Source organism: Macaca mulatta, chromosome 14, assembly GCF_049350105.2.
Source record: "Macaca mulatta isolate MMU2019108-1 chromosome 14, T2T-MMU8v2.0, whole genome shotgun sequence".
NCBI classification, from domain to species: domain Eukaryota; kingdom Metazoa; phylum Chordata; class Mammalia; order Primates; family Cercopithecidae; genus Macaca; species Macaca mulatta.
This window is the reverse complement of record NC_133419.1, coordinates 95,899,949-95,913,148: the sequence shown is the minus strand read 5'-3', so window position 1 is coordinate 95,913,148 and position 13,200 is coordinate 95,899,949. Positions and strand designations below refer to the sequence as shown.

General features: G+C 45.3%; 1 protein-coding gene across 1 annotated transcript in view; it reads right to left on the bottom strand.

Annotated features, from left to right (window-relative positions):
* ENDOD1 (endonuclease domain containing 1) overlaps positions 1-4,628 on the bottom strand; it is a 39,925-nt gene extending 35,297 nt beyond the window's left edge. Inside the window, 1 exon segment of the mRNA NM_001260700.1 lies at positions 4,216-4,628. Within this exon segment, the coding sequence (NP_001247629.1) occupies positions 4,216-4,515 (300 nt within the window). The 5' untranslated portion in view covers positions 4,516-4,628.
* Between the last annotated feature and the right edge of the window lie 8,572 nt (positions 4,629-13,200).

The window sequence follows — 13,200 nt, the reverse complement described above, 5'->3', positions numbered from 1 at the left end:
AGTACTCAGTAATGAGTTCAAAAATAAGCTGTGTGACCTTAAACACCTCAGTTAACCTCTCTGAGCCAGTTTCCTCATTTCTACAATGAAGAAGATAATATCTACCTCACAGTATTTTTGTAAGATTGAACAAATATACACTATTATTACTGAATATATAAATTATATATTAAATGATATATATTATATAATGAATACATAAAATATATAATAAATATTATATAATTTACATATTCAGTTTCTTCCATGTTTATAAAATGACAGAGCTTTATATGTTGGCTTCTGGCATAAATCAGCAATGCACTTTGAAACCTTATATAGTCAGTTAGTTCCACGTTTATAAAATAATAAAGCTTTATACGTTGGCTTCTGGCATAAATCAGCAATGCACTTTAGAAAGGCATCATTGGTATCTTATCTAAAAATTTTTCCATTAAGTGGAAAGGAGTCGACAAACTAAAAGGTTTGAGGCTTCCTGCACTAAACCAGAATCCAGTTCTCAGGTTTCTGGAGTCTTGACTAGAACCCCTCCATATCATCTCCTCTAGGCAGAGCATAGATCAAAACCATTTGGGATAGTTTCAAAGGCCAAAGCTAAGATTGATGGAGTGGCTTCAGAGCAGGGTTCCAGTGCTGCACAGGGACCACGTTCGTAACAGCAGTTGCTGGACAGCCACGGGGCAAGCTTCTGAAACAGGAAGCGCCCCACGGAGAAAACTCAAGCAGAAATCTCACCTGCTGCTGCCTGATTGATCCTCCCAACATCAAAGTATTTGATTCAACACTTATCACGTGCTTTCTATAAGCTGGGCACTAGGAAAAGAATGAGTAAGATGCAGTCATCATTCCTCAAGGGCTCAAGTTGGGGAGACAGATACATAAGCAGATAATTATAAAACAATATGGTAGGTATGAAAATAGAAAAATTATAAGAGCACTGAAGGGGAGGACCTAACTCGGGAGGTGGATACAATTTAGGTGGGGAATTCTTTCTGGAGGAGGTGACACCTCAGCAGAGTCTTAAAGGATGGAGTAAGAGCAGGAAGTGAAGGATAAGATGGGGTCCGTGTAGAAAGAGAATTTGGGCAAAGGGAATCAGCATGAGCTAAGAAACAGACATCACAAACAGTCTGGTTTATGAGAGGAACTCCAGGCAGCTGGATAATGCTAGAACATAAAATATGAGGGTGGGGCATGGTGAGAAACCAGACTGGAGCAGGAGACAGGAGCTAGGCTATGGAGGGCCTCTAAACTGCATTCTGCAGTGTGAACTTTGTCCAGTAGGGGTTGGGCAGGCAACACTTTACAGATTTTAAGCACCAGAGTGACTAAGTTTCTGTGATCTTTGACTTAGGAGATTGTTTTCAGAGAGAAACTGCAGTGTGGCCTCAAAAGCTACTGAACTGGGCTTTGGGAACTCAGTGTCACTGCTGCCCTGCCTGACTCATCACTGGAGGCAAGCACTGAGTTCCTTTGGTCTCCTGCCTCTTCCTCCTGTGTGCAGGGCCTCTTGGCAACACTGACCTCACAAAAAGGTGATGTGGGCACAAGGAGACTCAGCATTAGAAAGTGCTTGGAAGCAGCCAATGGTACACATTGAGCCCTGAGCATCTTTCTGCAGTGGGGATCTTGGCAAGGAGGCAAGGCGTCAGGGAGTAGGCAGCAGGGGGGCAGGTTTGCTGCAGTGCACTGCAGGCCCAGCTGTACGTCGCACCTCCTCCTCCCTCCATCTCTCCCAATACTCTCTGGATCCTGGCTGATTTGACTTGGGGTTGAGTGGGTGGGTGTGGGAGGCCATCCACTTTGCAGGGAAAAGCATCCTGCAGTGCTCAGCCACAGTGACCATTCTGACCTCTCAGCACAGTAAGAGCTCAGGCCCCTTGTACTTTTCAGAACTACAGTACATCTTACCTCTCAAGCTGCCATTTGTAACTATTTCCGCCCTCCCTTCCCATCTTCTTTAATCTCCACAGTCCCCTTCCTCATTATCCCACCCACGGAATCCATGTTACCTGGTTCCCTTTACTTCTTTCTGGCAAACTATGCTCCTTTATGACTCACTCCTTCCCTAGTTGCATAAATGGCTCTGCCTCCCTAAGCCTTCCTTGACGGCTCCTCCCCACCTGATCCCTCCCTTCCGTGATTCCCTTTTATTCTGAGCAACTGAGTACATTAATCTATTTGTATTAGTTTACCTGTTCCAACTTCTCCATGCACAAATCCCTGAATCTGCCATGCCTTTCTCACTCCTGATGTCTGTTCCCTCTGCTTGAAATGTCCTCTTCTTTGCCTCCCTTCTAAACTCTGCCTTATCTTTCCACACAAAGCACAAATGTCATCCTGACCCTAAGGCTTGCTTCCATCACCTCAAAGACAGATTAAATCTAATAGAACTTTGTTCACCTTTATTAAATTATGGTTTTTTTGCCCGTGTCATAGCAACAGCTAGTACTCATGTGTCACACACCTGAGAACTTTGTATATAGTAACTCATTAAATCTCACAACACCCTATGCTATTATCTCCAATTTAACCTGCCCAAGTTCATAGCTAGTCAGCGGAGCAACTAGGATTTGAACCCACATAGCATGGCTCTAATCAAATGCTACACCACCTCTCCACCCAGAAAACTCCACCTGCAGATCAGGTAACCTTTGTTCTAGAACGGCACTCAGATCTCTTGGCATCCCAAATGTCTGGCACACAGCAGGAGATCACTAAATGTGTTCTGAATTTAACTGAAATTCGTTTAGCATGCATTCCCATGATTTCCTCAAACGTATGTTCTGTCTCCCCAAGCTATCCATGAGATCAAGGGAAAGGACCAGGTCATTTGTTCTCTTCACAGGCACACAATCACAGTGCAAGACAAGAGGTGGGCAACACCCTGTGAGCTCTAGGGGTACAGCTGGAGGAAAACTAATTTTGGATTTAAATGGATCTTGTGTGTGCAATTGACAACGTCTTTTTCACATACCTGATCTCAACAGGTGTTATCAACAATTGAGGTAAGTGGAAGGATGTGAGGAAGATAAGAAAACTAGGTGCAGATTGTTTGAGACCTGGCCAAGACCTCAGAGCTAGAAATATCTCAATGAGATTACAATCCACAGGCTCTGAAAAAAGCACCTGAAAGCCAGCCTCCTGTCCACTGGTGTGGTCCTGGGCAGCTGTGGTCCTCAGGAAAGGGAGAGCCGTTGGGTCAGCTCCTCCCCCAGCAGCCTGGACAGGGGTGGGAGGCTGGTGAGAGGGAAAGGGGAGCCTGGCAGGGTATTCTAGAGAGGAGATCAACTGAGCAGAGGTAAGTCAGGATGTGTTAAGAGCAAGAAAGCAGGTTCGGAAGACTCTGAGGGCTTCTCAAGTGTTTGTTCACCTTTACCAGATGGGACAGAACACCATGAGAGGTGACATGATTTCCTAGTGGTATGATAATATAGATATGAAGAGTCAGGAAAAACTGGCTTATCTTTCCATCAGTTGGAGGTAGTCATTGTTTCCCTATCATTTGTAACTATCCCATTGCGTTTCTAAAAATCTGTATCTTTATTTTATTCTAATTCAACACAACCGCAGATCGAATTTACTCAATGCCGTGTGTAGAGGAAGGATTTTCAGGCTAGGATAAGCTCTGCAGTAGAGAAGCTTTACTTAGTAGAAAAGACAGTGAATTTCTAGACAAAAGACCTGCCCCATCTTATTAACTGGGTGGTCTTCCGCAAGTCTCTTCGACGCCCTGGGTTAATCTCCTCTTCTGTAAAATGGGGATGAAAATGCCCACCTACCCACCTCCAAATGAGTGCTATGACAGTAACTTGCACGAAGGCCTGTGAGCGCCCAGCGTAGGCTTTCTGCGAATCTGAACGGTCTCCAGGGTCTCTGTCTCACGCTCTTCACTATTCAGGAATGAAACACTGCGGATGTCTGCTCAGAAATGTAGGGAGAACCTCCTCCCACAGGGGACCTCCCGCCCCTGCAACTCATGAAGTGAAGTGAAGGCTCGCAGATCGCCAGGCTCTTATTGTAGCCTCGACAGAGGGCGAGGCAGGCTAAACTCCGGGGACGCAACGGGGTGGATCTGGAACCCGAGTTTCTTGGCCCAAGGCATCGAAGGCGTAGGGATTGCTGTTCCCGGCCCGGCCCCTCGCGGTAGCCGCAAAGCGCCCCTGGGGGCAAGTCCAGCGGCACGGTCCCCGGCTCGGGAACCACCTCGCTTACCTGCGGCTCCACCAACCATCGCTGCTCGGCGCCGCCGGGCGCAGGGCGCGGGGCGCGGAACGCGGAGTACACGGGGATGCGGTCCCGAGTGCTGTAGAGGGTGGCGAAGCGCTCAGCGCCCTCCGCGCGCTGACAGATCTTCACGTGGGAATCGGTCGCCAGCCCCGCAGGCGGGGTCCCGGCGTAGAAGAACTTGTCACATTCGCCAAAGCCGGCTTCCTCCTCGCCCACGAGCCGGCCTTCCAGCAGCCTAGCCAGGGCGAGGAGGCTGCCCAGCGCGAACCAGCGCGCAGTGCCCATGGCGGCCTCTGCGAGCGCGGCGGGGCCGAGCGGCTAGGCTGCCGCGGCGCGAGCTCTGCGGGCTGGGCGGTGAGCGCGCGACGCAGCCTAGCAGGGTAGGGAAGGGAAGTCGGAACCCAGGCGCCGCGCTCTGCGGAGCCGGGCGGGGCAACCCGGGCGGCGGGGGCGGATCCGCGTCCGGAGGCCGCGCCCCTCTCCCTGAAGATGGCTGCAGAGGCCCAGGGCCGGGCACCGCGTTGCTGACAATGTCCCCTGGGCTGCGCCCGGGACTGGAGAAGCGGGTCACCTGCCGCCGCGCCGCCTGGTCTCAGCAGTCCGCGGGGACGCGCGCTACCAAGAGTGGAGAATCCGAGTGGGGCAGGCCTAGTCCAGGGACTGGGAAGAGATAGTCGCATGGACTGGGCGCCAAGAAGCTTGCTGATCGCGCGCGCCCCACGGCAGCCCTGGGGATGCAGACGGGTGGCGTGAGATGCTCACGGAGCTGCAGCTGGTTCGGAGTGGATGGGCAGAGTTCCCCTCTGAAATCTTATGAAGATCCTTCTCCCACTCTCCACCGAAGTGCTCAACGGCCAGCACACGCATACAATTTTCTTGCAGTATTTTGTTTTGTTTTTGAGCTCACCAGAAACTCAGAGAGTAAAGAAATACTGTTAAAGGAAGTTCCTGAACTGGGCAGACAGTACAACCCTGTGTGGTTTTCTCGGTGCAAGGGTTAGAAACAAAACCGATACCAAGCAAGGAAGGAGGCCAGCCAACGTCACTGGTCAACAGGTTGGCCAATTCTTTCCTTCATTTATCCCTCTGAATGCCTAGGTGCCAGCCTGAGATAGGCACTGGATTACCACAGGGGTAAACAAGAACAGGGCCCCTGCGGTCACAAAGACAGCCTAGTGGGAAAGCTTGTCACTCACCGAGGAAACATGCTATTAAAGGGATAACTAAAAACTGAACGCAGATCTGTGAGACCCTGACAGCTGCAGGGGTTCAGGATGTAATCCGGGAAGGTTTGCCTGAAGAAATGGCATCCGAGCTGAGACCTGAAGGATGACATTAGGCAAGGAGGAAAACCATGTGCTAAGTGGTCTCCCACAGAAAGAAACATGATGTGTTGGAGGAATTTAAGGAAAGCTAGTGTGGGTAAAGAGCAGAGAACTGCGTGGGGATGATGGGAAGTGGAGCTAAAGGAGGAGGCAAGGGTCGTATTACTCAGGGTATTACAGGCCAGAGGCCTTCAAACACTTTTTGAGAAGGCCCATAATGAGAAAAGTTTCATGAAATAATTCTTATGCTTATGATTGGCATTACAATTTCATATTTCTGTTCTACTTCACTGTTTTAAAAAAGTGCTGGTCTTGACCCACTAAATTGTTTCTATGAGCCAGTAATGGTTCATGACCTGCAGTTTGCAGAAAAATATTATAAATCATGTTGAGGATTTTCATCTTTTAAAGGTGGTGACTCTATCCTTTTCGCTCTCAGGGTGAGACTGGTAGATTGAAGTGGCCCAGAATAAATGGGTGGCTCACACCTGTAACCCCAGCACTTTGGGAGGCTGAGGCAGGCGAATCACCTGAGATCGGGAGTTCGAGACCAGCCTGCCCAACATGGTGAAACCTTTCTCTACTAAAAACACAAAAAATTAGCTGGGTGTAGTGGCAGGCCCCTGTAATCCCAGCTGCTCGGGTAGCAGAGTCAGGAGAATAGCTTGAACCCGGGAGGCGGAGGTTGCAGTGAGCTGAGATCACACCGCGGCACTCCAGCCTGGACAACAGAGCCAGACTCTGTCTCAAAAAAAAAAAAGAAAAAAGAAAAAGAAAAACACCCCACAATTGCCACAATCCAGATGAGAGATGGTAGCTTGGACTAGGATGGTAGGATGGTGGCAGCAGAGATAGGGTCAGGGCAGCTCCCCAGGGCCAAGGCCTGTACTCATCTTACGATGTCATCTGTTTCTCCAGTGTGCCACTACAGGGACTGAGGACACAGCCTGTTGATGCTTGCCTAAGCTGGCACAGCCAGTGAGTCCTGAGGCAGATTTGAAACAGGTCTCTGATTCCCAAGCCTGGCCTTTTCTTTTAACTCACAGCACATCTGTAAAATGAGGCCATAAAGAAGGAAGCTATTCAAGAGATTATACGTTGGAACTTAAGAACAAATTTCTTACAGGTTTTAATGCCGAAAATGTTGACTATGTTTGGTCCCAGAAATGAAACCAAAGTTTGTATCTTAGTTTTTAGAAAAAGGAGGGGACACATTTAGTGTAATGTCACAGAAGAGGCTAGACTTGAAGTCCCCTTTGATCTGGATGATGACTCTGATCATCTGGTACTAGTATCTCAGTCATCTCATCCTTGTAGGCTTCAATCAAGTCCTCCCACAGGGATGATGCTGGGAGGATTATAGGTTTTATAGGATTTTAAAAATATTTACATTATTTTATAAGGTTGAGTATAGGGTTCCCCAGTGTTGACTTATGATGTCAATCATAAAGATATATAAACACAGTTGAACAACTAGAAATCAATCCCTCTCTTCTCTGAGTTCTTTGAATATGTATCTGTTATGATACTTATCATGGTAGAGTGTTAATGATCCCTGTATCTGTCTTCTTTATTAAATCATGTACTCCTAGGGACAAAGGTGGTTGGTGGATCCCAGTGGCTACCACAAAATCCGGAGTGATTAGATGCCAAGTATGATTATGTTGTATTTTACCAATGCGGAAAGTATAATACATTGTTGGCCTTTATGACTAAAGTATGTATAGACTTTAATTCACTTTCTCAAAATTTCTTGATCCCTGCCCTCCACCTTTGATAAGCATAAATATCTCCGCCACTCAGTCCCCGTGGCAGAGTCTAGTTTTTCCCCCAGCCCTCTGTCAGTGACTGACACACGTTATAACACTGAACATTTGTACATCCCACAGCCAGGATGATTTCGTTTACTTTATGTTCTTTAGTTTATAGTACAAGACAATAGATTTTTCTTCCGTGTGCTTGTCTTCCACAGATAAAATATTACTTTTGCAAATTACAAATGTTCTCACCCCAAGATTCTGGAACAAACTACAAGGTAGGGAGGGGTGACTTGATCTAATTAACACATTTGCTAACTGCTGATTCTAGGGGAAAACTGTCTTAAGCAACATCTGTATGTGTAAAACTTGTAGGTCCATCAATAATTCACTGCTGTCTCTACATTTGGTCACTGACTCTCTTCTCAAAGGAAAAGAGGTTTCAAACCAGATCCTCTTAGGTCTCTGCACTCAGACCCAGCCAAAGCTAACAACGTTCCACAGCCTTCAGCAAAGGCTTGAGGATGAAACGTAATGGCTGATGTGGAATAAAACATTTGACATGCGCTTCTGTGGTTTGGTTGGTTCTGTCCAAAGTTATTTAAAAATATGAGCCCAACTAGACACTTCTTTCCCCTGCCTCACTGCTCTGATGATAATTGCATCCCTACCGTCACACCTTTGACCAAGCCATCCTCATTTGTCATGCCCGGTTTTTATTCCATCATCCCTTCTAATCCACTCTCCAGCTAGGATGACTTCCTAACATAAATCTGATGATGTCACCCTACACTTACAGCACTTTAATCACTCTCCATTTGCCTTGGGATGCAGCCAGACATACTAGCTGACTTCCATGACCCCAGAGACCTGGCCTTTCCCTCCCAGGCCTCATCTTTCTCCACTCCCACCTTGCCCACATGCTCAGCTTCTTGTGTTTCCATGAATGCACAATGTTCTCTCTTTTGTTTTGTTTTTGAGACAGGGTCTCTCTCTGTCACTTAGGCTGGAGTGCAATGGTGCAATCACAGCTCATTGCAGCCTCAACCTCATGGGTTCAATCGATCCCCTCACTTCACCCTCCTTAGTAGCTGCAGCTACAAGTGTAGCCACCACATCGGCTGATTTTTATATTGTTTGTAAAGACAGGGTTTTGCTATATTGCCCAGGCTGGTCTGGAACTCCTGAGCTCAAGCGATCCACCTGCCTTGGCCTTCCAAAGTGCTGGGATTAGAGATTTGAGCCACTGAACTCAGCCTGATGCTCTCTCTAGTCTTTGAAAATTTGCATCATAAACTACTTCCCTTGTCCTGAAATTCTCACCACCTATTCTCATCCCTTTACTCATTTCATCTAGCTTAGCTTTTTTTTTTTTATCCCAACAATCTAGCTAACCATCACTTCCTCAATCACTCACCTTCCTGACAAGCATGTCCTCAATTTCACTCCCTCCACCCCTCTATGAGGTTAAGAGCCCCTTCTAATTATGCCTATTAAGCCAGTAACCCCATTTAATAACTGCTACCTTTCCCCTTAGTCATGAGCATAGTGCCTACTATAGAGTAAGCATCTAATACAGTGAGTGAGTAGATGAGTGAAAGAATAAAACCTTCTTTATGAAACTTCATTTGGGTTTTCATTGCTCTAATTCATTCATTCATCCTCAGAATGTTTTTTGAACATCTACCATGAGCCAGCAATGGCGATGCTGGGTGTTTAGGGGAAGCAAAGTTTAGCCTAGTTCCTGCTCTCCTGGCATTCATGCCAGCACCTCTCAGTGCCATGTGGGCAACCAGAAGAGAAAACACAAGCTAACCAATTATTGGCAAGTGGCTTTGCCTTAGACTAGGACAGAGCAAAGCAGAGGAATCTTCATGCAGCTGGTGAGTTCTGTAACATTGAGTTCATGCTAGACCCATCTTCATTCCACTGCAAGACTGACACAGACCTTGGCATCACAGAACTTGAAGTATGGTAGGGAGGACAGACAGACAAGCAATTACAATACAGCGTGAGAAATGCTCTGATAAGGGAAGTACTGTGTGTTATGTTGCAGAGAAGTATAATTTAGGAAGAGCAGCTCTGGAAAGACAATGGGAATGGTGGAAAATCATACTTAATTATGAGATATGTGGAAACATGGTTCACAAACTAGAATAACAATTAATTTTTAGGCCCCTAAAGCTACTTGTTTGGCTCTCCTCTCTTGTCTCTCTAGCACGTATAAGGAATTGGCAAATGAGGAAGCTAATCCAGTTTAGGTTACCAGGAAAGGTGAGGAAGCTGAGGAGTAGTTCCTATTGGGGTTAAAATGCCTGATTTATTTTTCTAATAATGACCAAATCAAAGACAGCCTGCCTGGCTGAACCCATGTGTGGGCAACAGACAGTGTTTTACTGAGTCAAGAGACTTGCTGATGCATAAGCAGCAGAAGGTTGAGTCATGTTTACCTGAAATGTGGGCAGAGCTGTCTTCTTTCTAGTAAAGCTAAATGTGGATGTTTAAAAATAATAGCAGTTGTTTAATGGGTATAGAAATTGAAATTTGCAAGATGAAAAAGTTCTTGAGATCTTTCTCACAACAATGTGAATATACTTAACACTTAAAAAATGGTTAGGATGATTAGTTTTATGTTTTGGGTCTTTTACCACATTATATAGAAAAAACTAATATCAGACTTCACATCAATATGGATGTGGATAGAGGAGAAACTTATTCCTTCATTCAGTAAATAGTGAGTGGACCCCACAGGCCAGGCTCAGTGCAGACTGCTGAGGCCACAGAGGATATACAACATGGTCTCAGCCATCCTGGAACCCACAATCTCTGCTTACCACCAGGTCATCTCTATTTTCAACACAGAACTTTACACATTTATTTCAGAAATACATCTGCCTAAGTAACCATTTCATTTTAATTATGAGTTAAATCAGCTGCTGTTTATTTTAATTGGTAGGAAAAAAATTAGGGAAAACATTTAGTCCCATCTCTAAGTCTGTATGTGTCTGTCTTAGTCAACATGTAACAGCATCAGGGAATTATAAAAGACTACCAAAGAAAAAGACAGACAAATGTATCGGGGAAACCCCATCCCCAATATTCAACGTGGGTTCTTTTCTATTTCCCTAAGCGTCAGATGGTCTGAGAAATAAAGGGAAAGAGTACAAGAGAGAGAAATTTTAAAGCTGGGTGTCCAGGGGAGACATCACATGTCGGCAGGTTCGGTGATGCTCCCTGAGTTGTAAAACTAGCAAGTCAAGTTTTTATTAGCAATTTTCAAAAGGGGAGGGAGTGCACGAATAGGGTGTGGGTCATAGAGATCACATACTTCACAAGGTAATAAAATATCACAAAGCAAATGGAGGCAGGGCAAGATCACAGGACCACAGGATGGGGTGAAATTAAAATTTCTAATGAAGTTGGCACGTATTGTCATTGATAACATCTTCTCAGAAGACAGGGTTTGAGAGCAGACAACCTGTCTGACCAAAATTTATTAGGCAGGAATTTCTTCATCCTAATAAGCCTGGGAGCGCTACAGGAGACGGGAGCTTATTTCATCCCTTCAGCTTCGACCGTAAAAGACAGCCGCCCCCACGGGGTCCGTTCATAGGCCTACCCTCAGGGGCGCATTCTCTTTCTCAGGGATGTTCCTTGCTGAGAAAAAGAATTCAGCGATAGTTCTCCTATTTGCTTTTGAAAGAAGAGAAATATGGCTCTGTTCCATCCGGCTCACCGGCAGTCTGAGTTTAAGGTTATCTCTCTTGTTCCCTGAACATTACTGATATCCTGTTCTTTTTTCAAGGTGCCCAGATTTCATATTGTTCAAACACACATGCTCTACAAACAATTTGTGCAGTTAATGCAATCATCACAGGGTCCTGAGGCGACATACGTCCTCCTCAGTTTATGAAGATGATAGGATTAAGAGATTAAAGACAGGCATAGGAAATTACAAGGGTATTGATTGGGGAAGTGATAAGTGTCCACGAAATCTTCACAATTTATGTTCAGAGATTGCAGTAAAGTCAGGCATAAGAAATTATAAAAGTATTAATTTGGGGAACTAATAAATGTCCATGAAATCTTCACAATTTATGTTCTTGTGCCATGGCTTCAGCTGGTCCCTCTGTTCAGGGTCCCTGACTTCCCGCAACACAAATGGAAAAACCATAGGTCTTGGCATCAGGAGGTTTTGGTTTAAATTTGAGCTTGGCCACTTACAAGCTATTTGAGCTCTCTGAGCCTCAAATTCCTCATCTATAAAATGGGAATAATAATACCTATTTTGTGTTATTGACATGAGAATTAAATGAGATAACCAATATGAAGCATCTAACCTATAGCAAAACTCAATAAATGCTAGTCCTTTCTTTCATCTCTATAAGTAGATGGATAGAGTTTCACTTAGAGAAAACATTGAATTAAGAAAATCTGGAACTTACAAGACAAGTATTTTGGGACTCTGGTTTATAATTTCAGAAAGAGCAAGTTTGGTTTATAAATTGGTTAGGTTCAGCATTCAACCTGATGATTCAATTCCAAATCAAGATAGGACCTTTAAAATACAGAACCTTTCCAGTACACCCCCCTAAGACCAAAATACCCTTGATCCATTGACTTTGATTAAGTCTCAGGCAGTTTTCCAATGCAATAGCAGTGGGATCATTGTGGGCAGAGGAACACTCCTTAAGAAAATGCCTATGTGTAGGAGGCAACAAAGAGAGATAGACACATCATCTTTCATGGTGTGCAATGTTAACTTCCATAAGGTTCAGGCAACTAAATAAAATTAGAAAAAAAAAAGCACATTGGTAGATATTAAGAAACACCTCCCTTGTAGAAGTGAGATGAGAGCATTCTGAAGATGAAGCAGGAGGGGAGCAGAAAATCCCAAGTGGTTCATGCTTAGACCCAGGAGGTTCTTGGTTTGTAACCATGGAGGTTCACGATTTGTCTAAAAAGTCTTTATTAAGAAAAATGAAAAGGAGCAGAAGGAACCATGACATTGGCCATGTCCATTGACATATCTATTGAATTCTTAGGCTTGCTACCTGGTTCCCCTGGGTCCAAATTTTGACCACCAGGGATGACTAGATGACTTGTCATTTTCACCATAGACCTGAATATTATTGCTTGTGACCCCTTGAAGATTCCTCTTCCTGGTGCTTCCTTCCACCTCCCACCAAGAGCTCCGCCTACATTTCCAATGGCATCTAGATGGTGGACTCAGTTTCTGGGTCTTTCGCAGGCCCGTCCCCCTCACCTTGCCCAGTGCAGAGTGAGCCCTTGTCCCTTGCAGCAAGTTTTGCTGTTAAAGTCACTGGGCGTTTGAGGCCTTTGTCTTTGGATTATTAATCTGCTCTGCATGTACCCAGGACCCAACAATGAGGGCATCTGTTGCAAATCTAATATTAGCAACAAACTCAAGTCACATCATCTTGTATAAAGAGAATATTGAGGGAGAAACATTTGATCGCTAGCAGAGACATGCAGCATTGAACAAGGAGCTCTGTCAAATGCTTGGCTGTCTATTATTTAGGGAAGGGAGGACAGGAGGGGAGGGAGAAGACTGAAGAGTGTAAGGCTTTCTTTCTTCCCATCTGTTCAGCTCTCCCAGGGCAATATGACATACTCTGCACAACTCCTACAATATTTGACCCCAGGTCAGATGTAGAGGTCCACTGTGACCCCAGAACACACAGATGACTTGGATAGTGCCATTAGAAACAGCCACTCATGGGCCTGGGCATAGGAGGGCATTTCTTTGGCAGAGGATCTGCCTGACTAACAAGCCCAGAACAAGTCACCTGAATTAAAAACCTTTGGACACATGACTCAGAAGACCCCAGATGTTTTACCTTTTCTACCGGTGCCAGAAGTAGAGT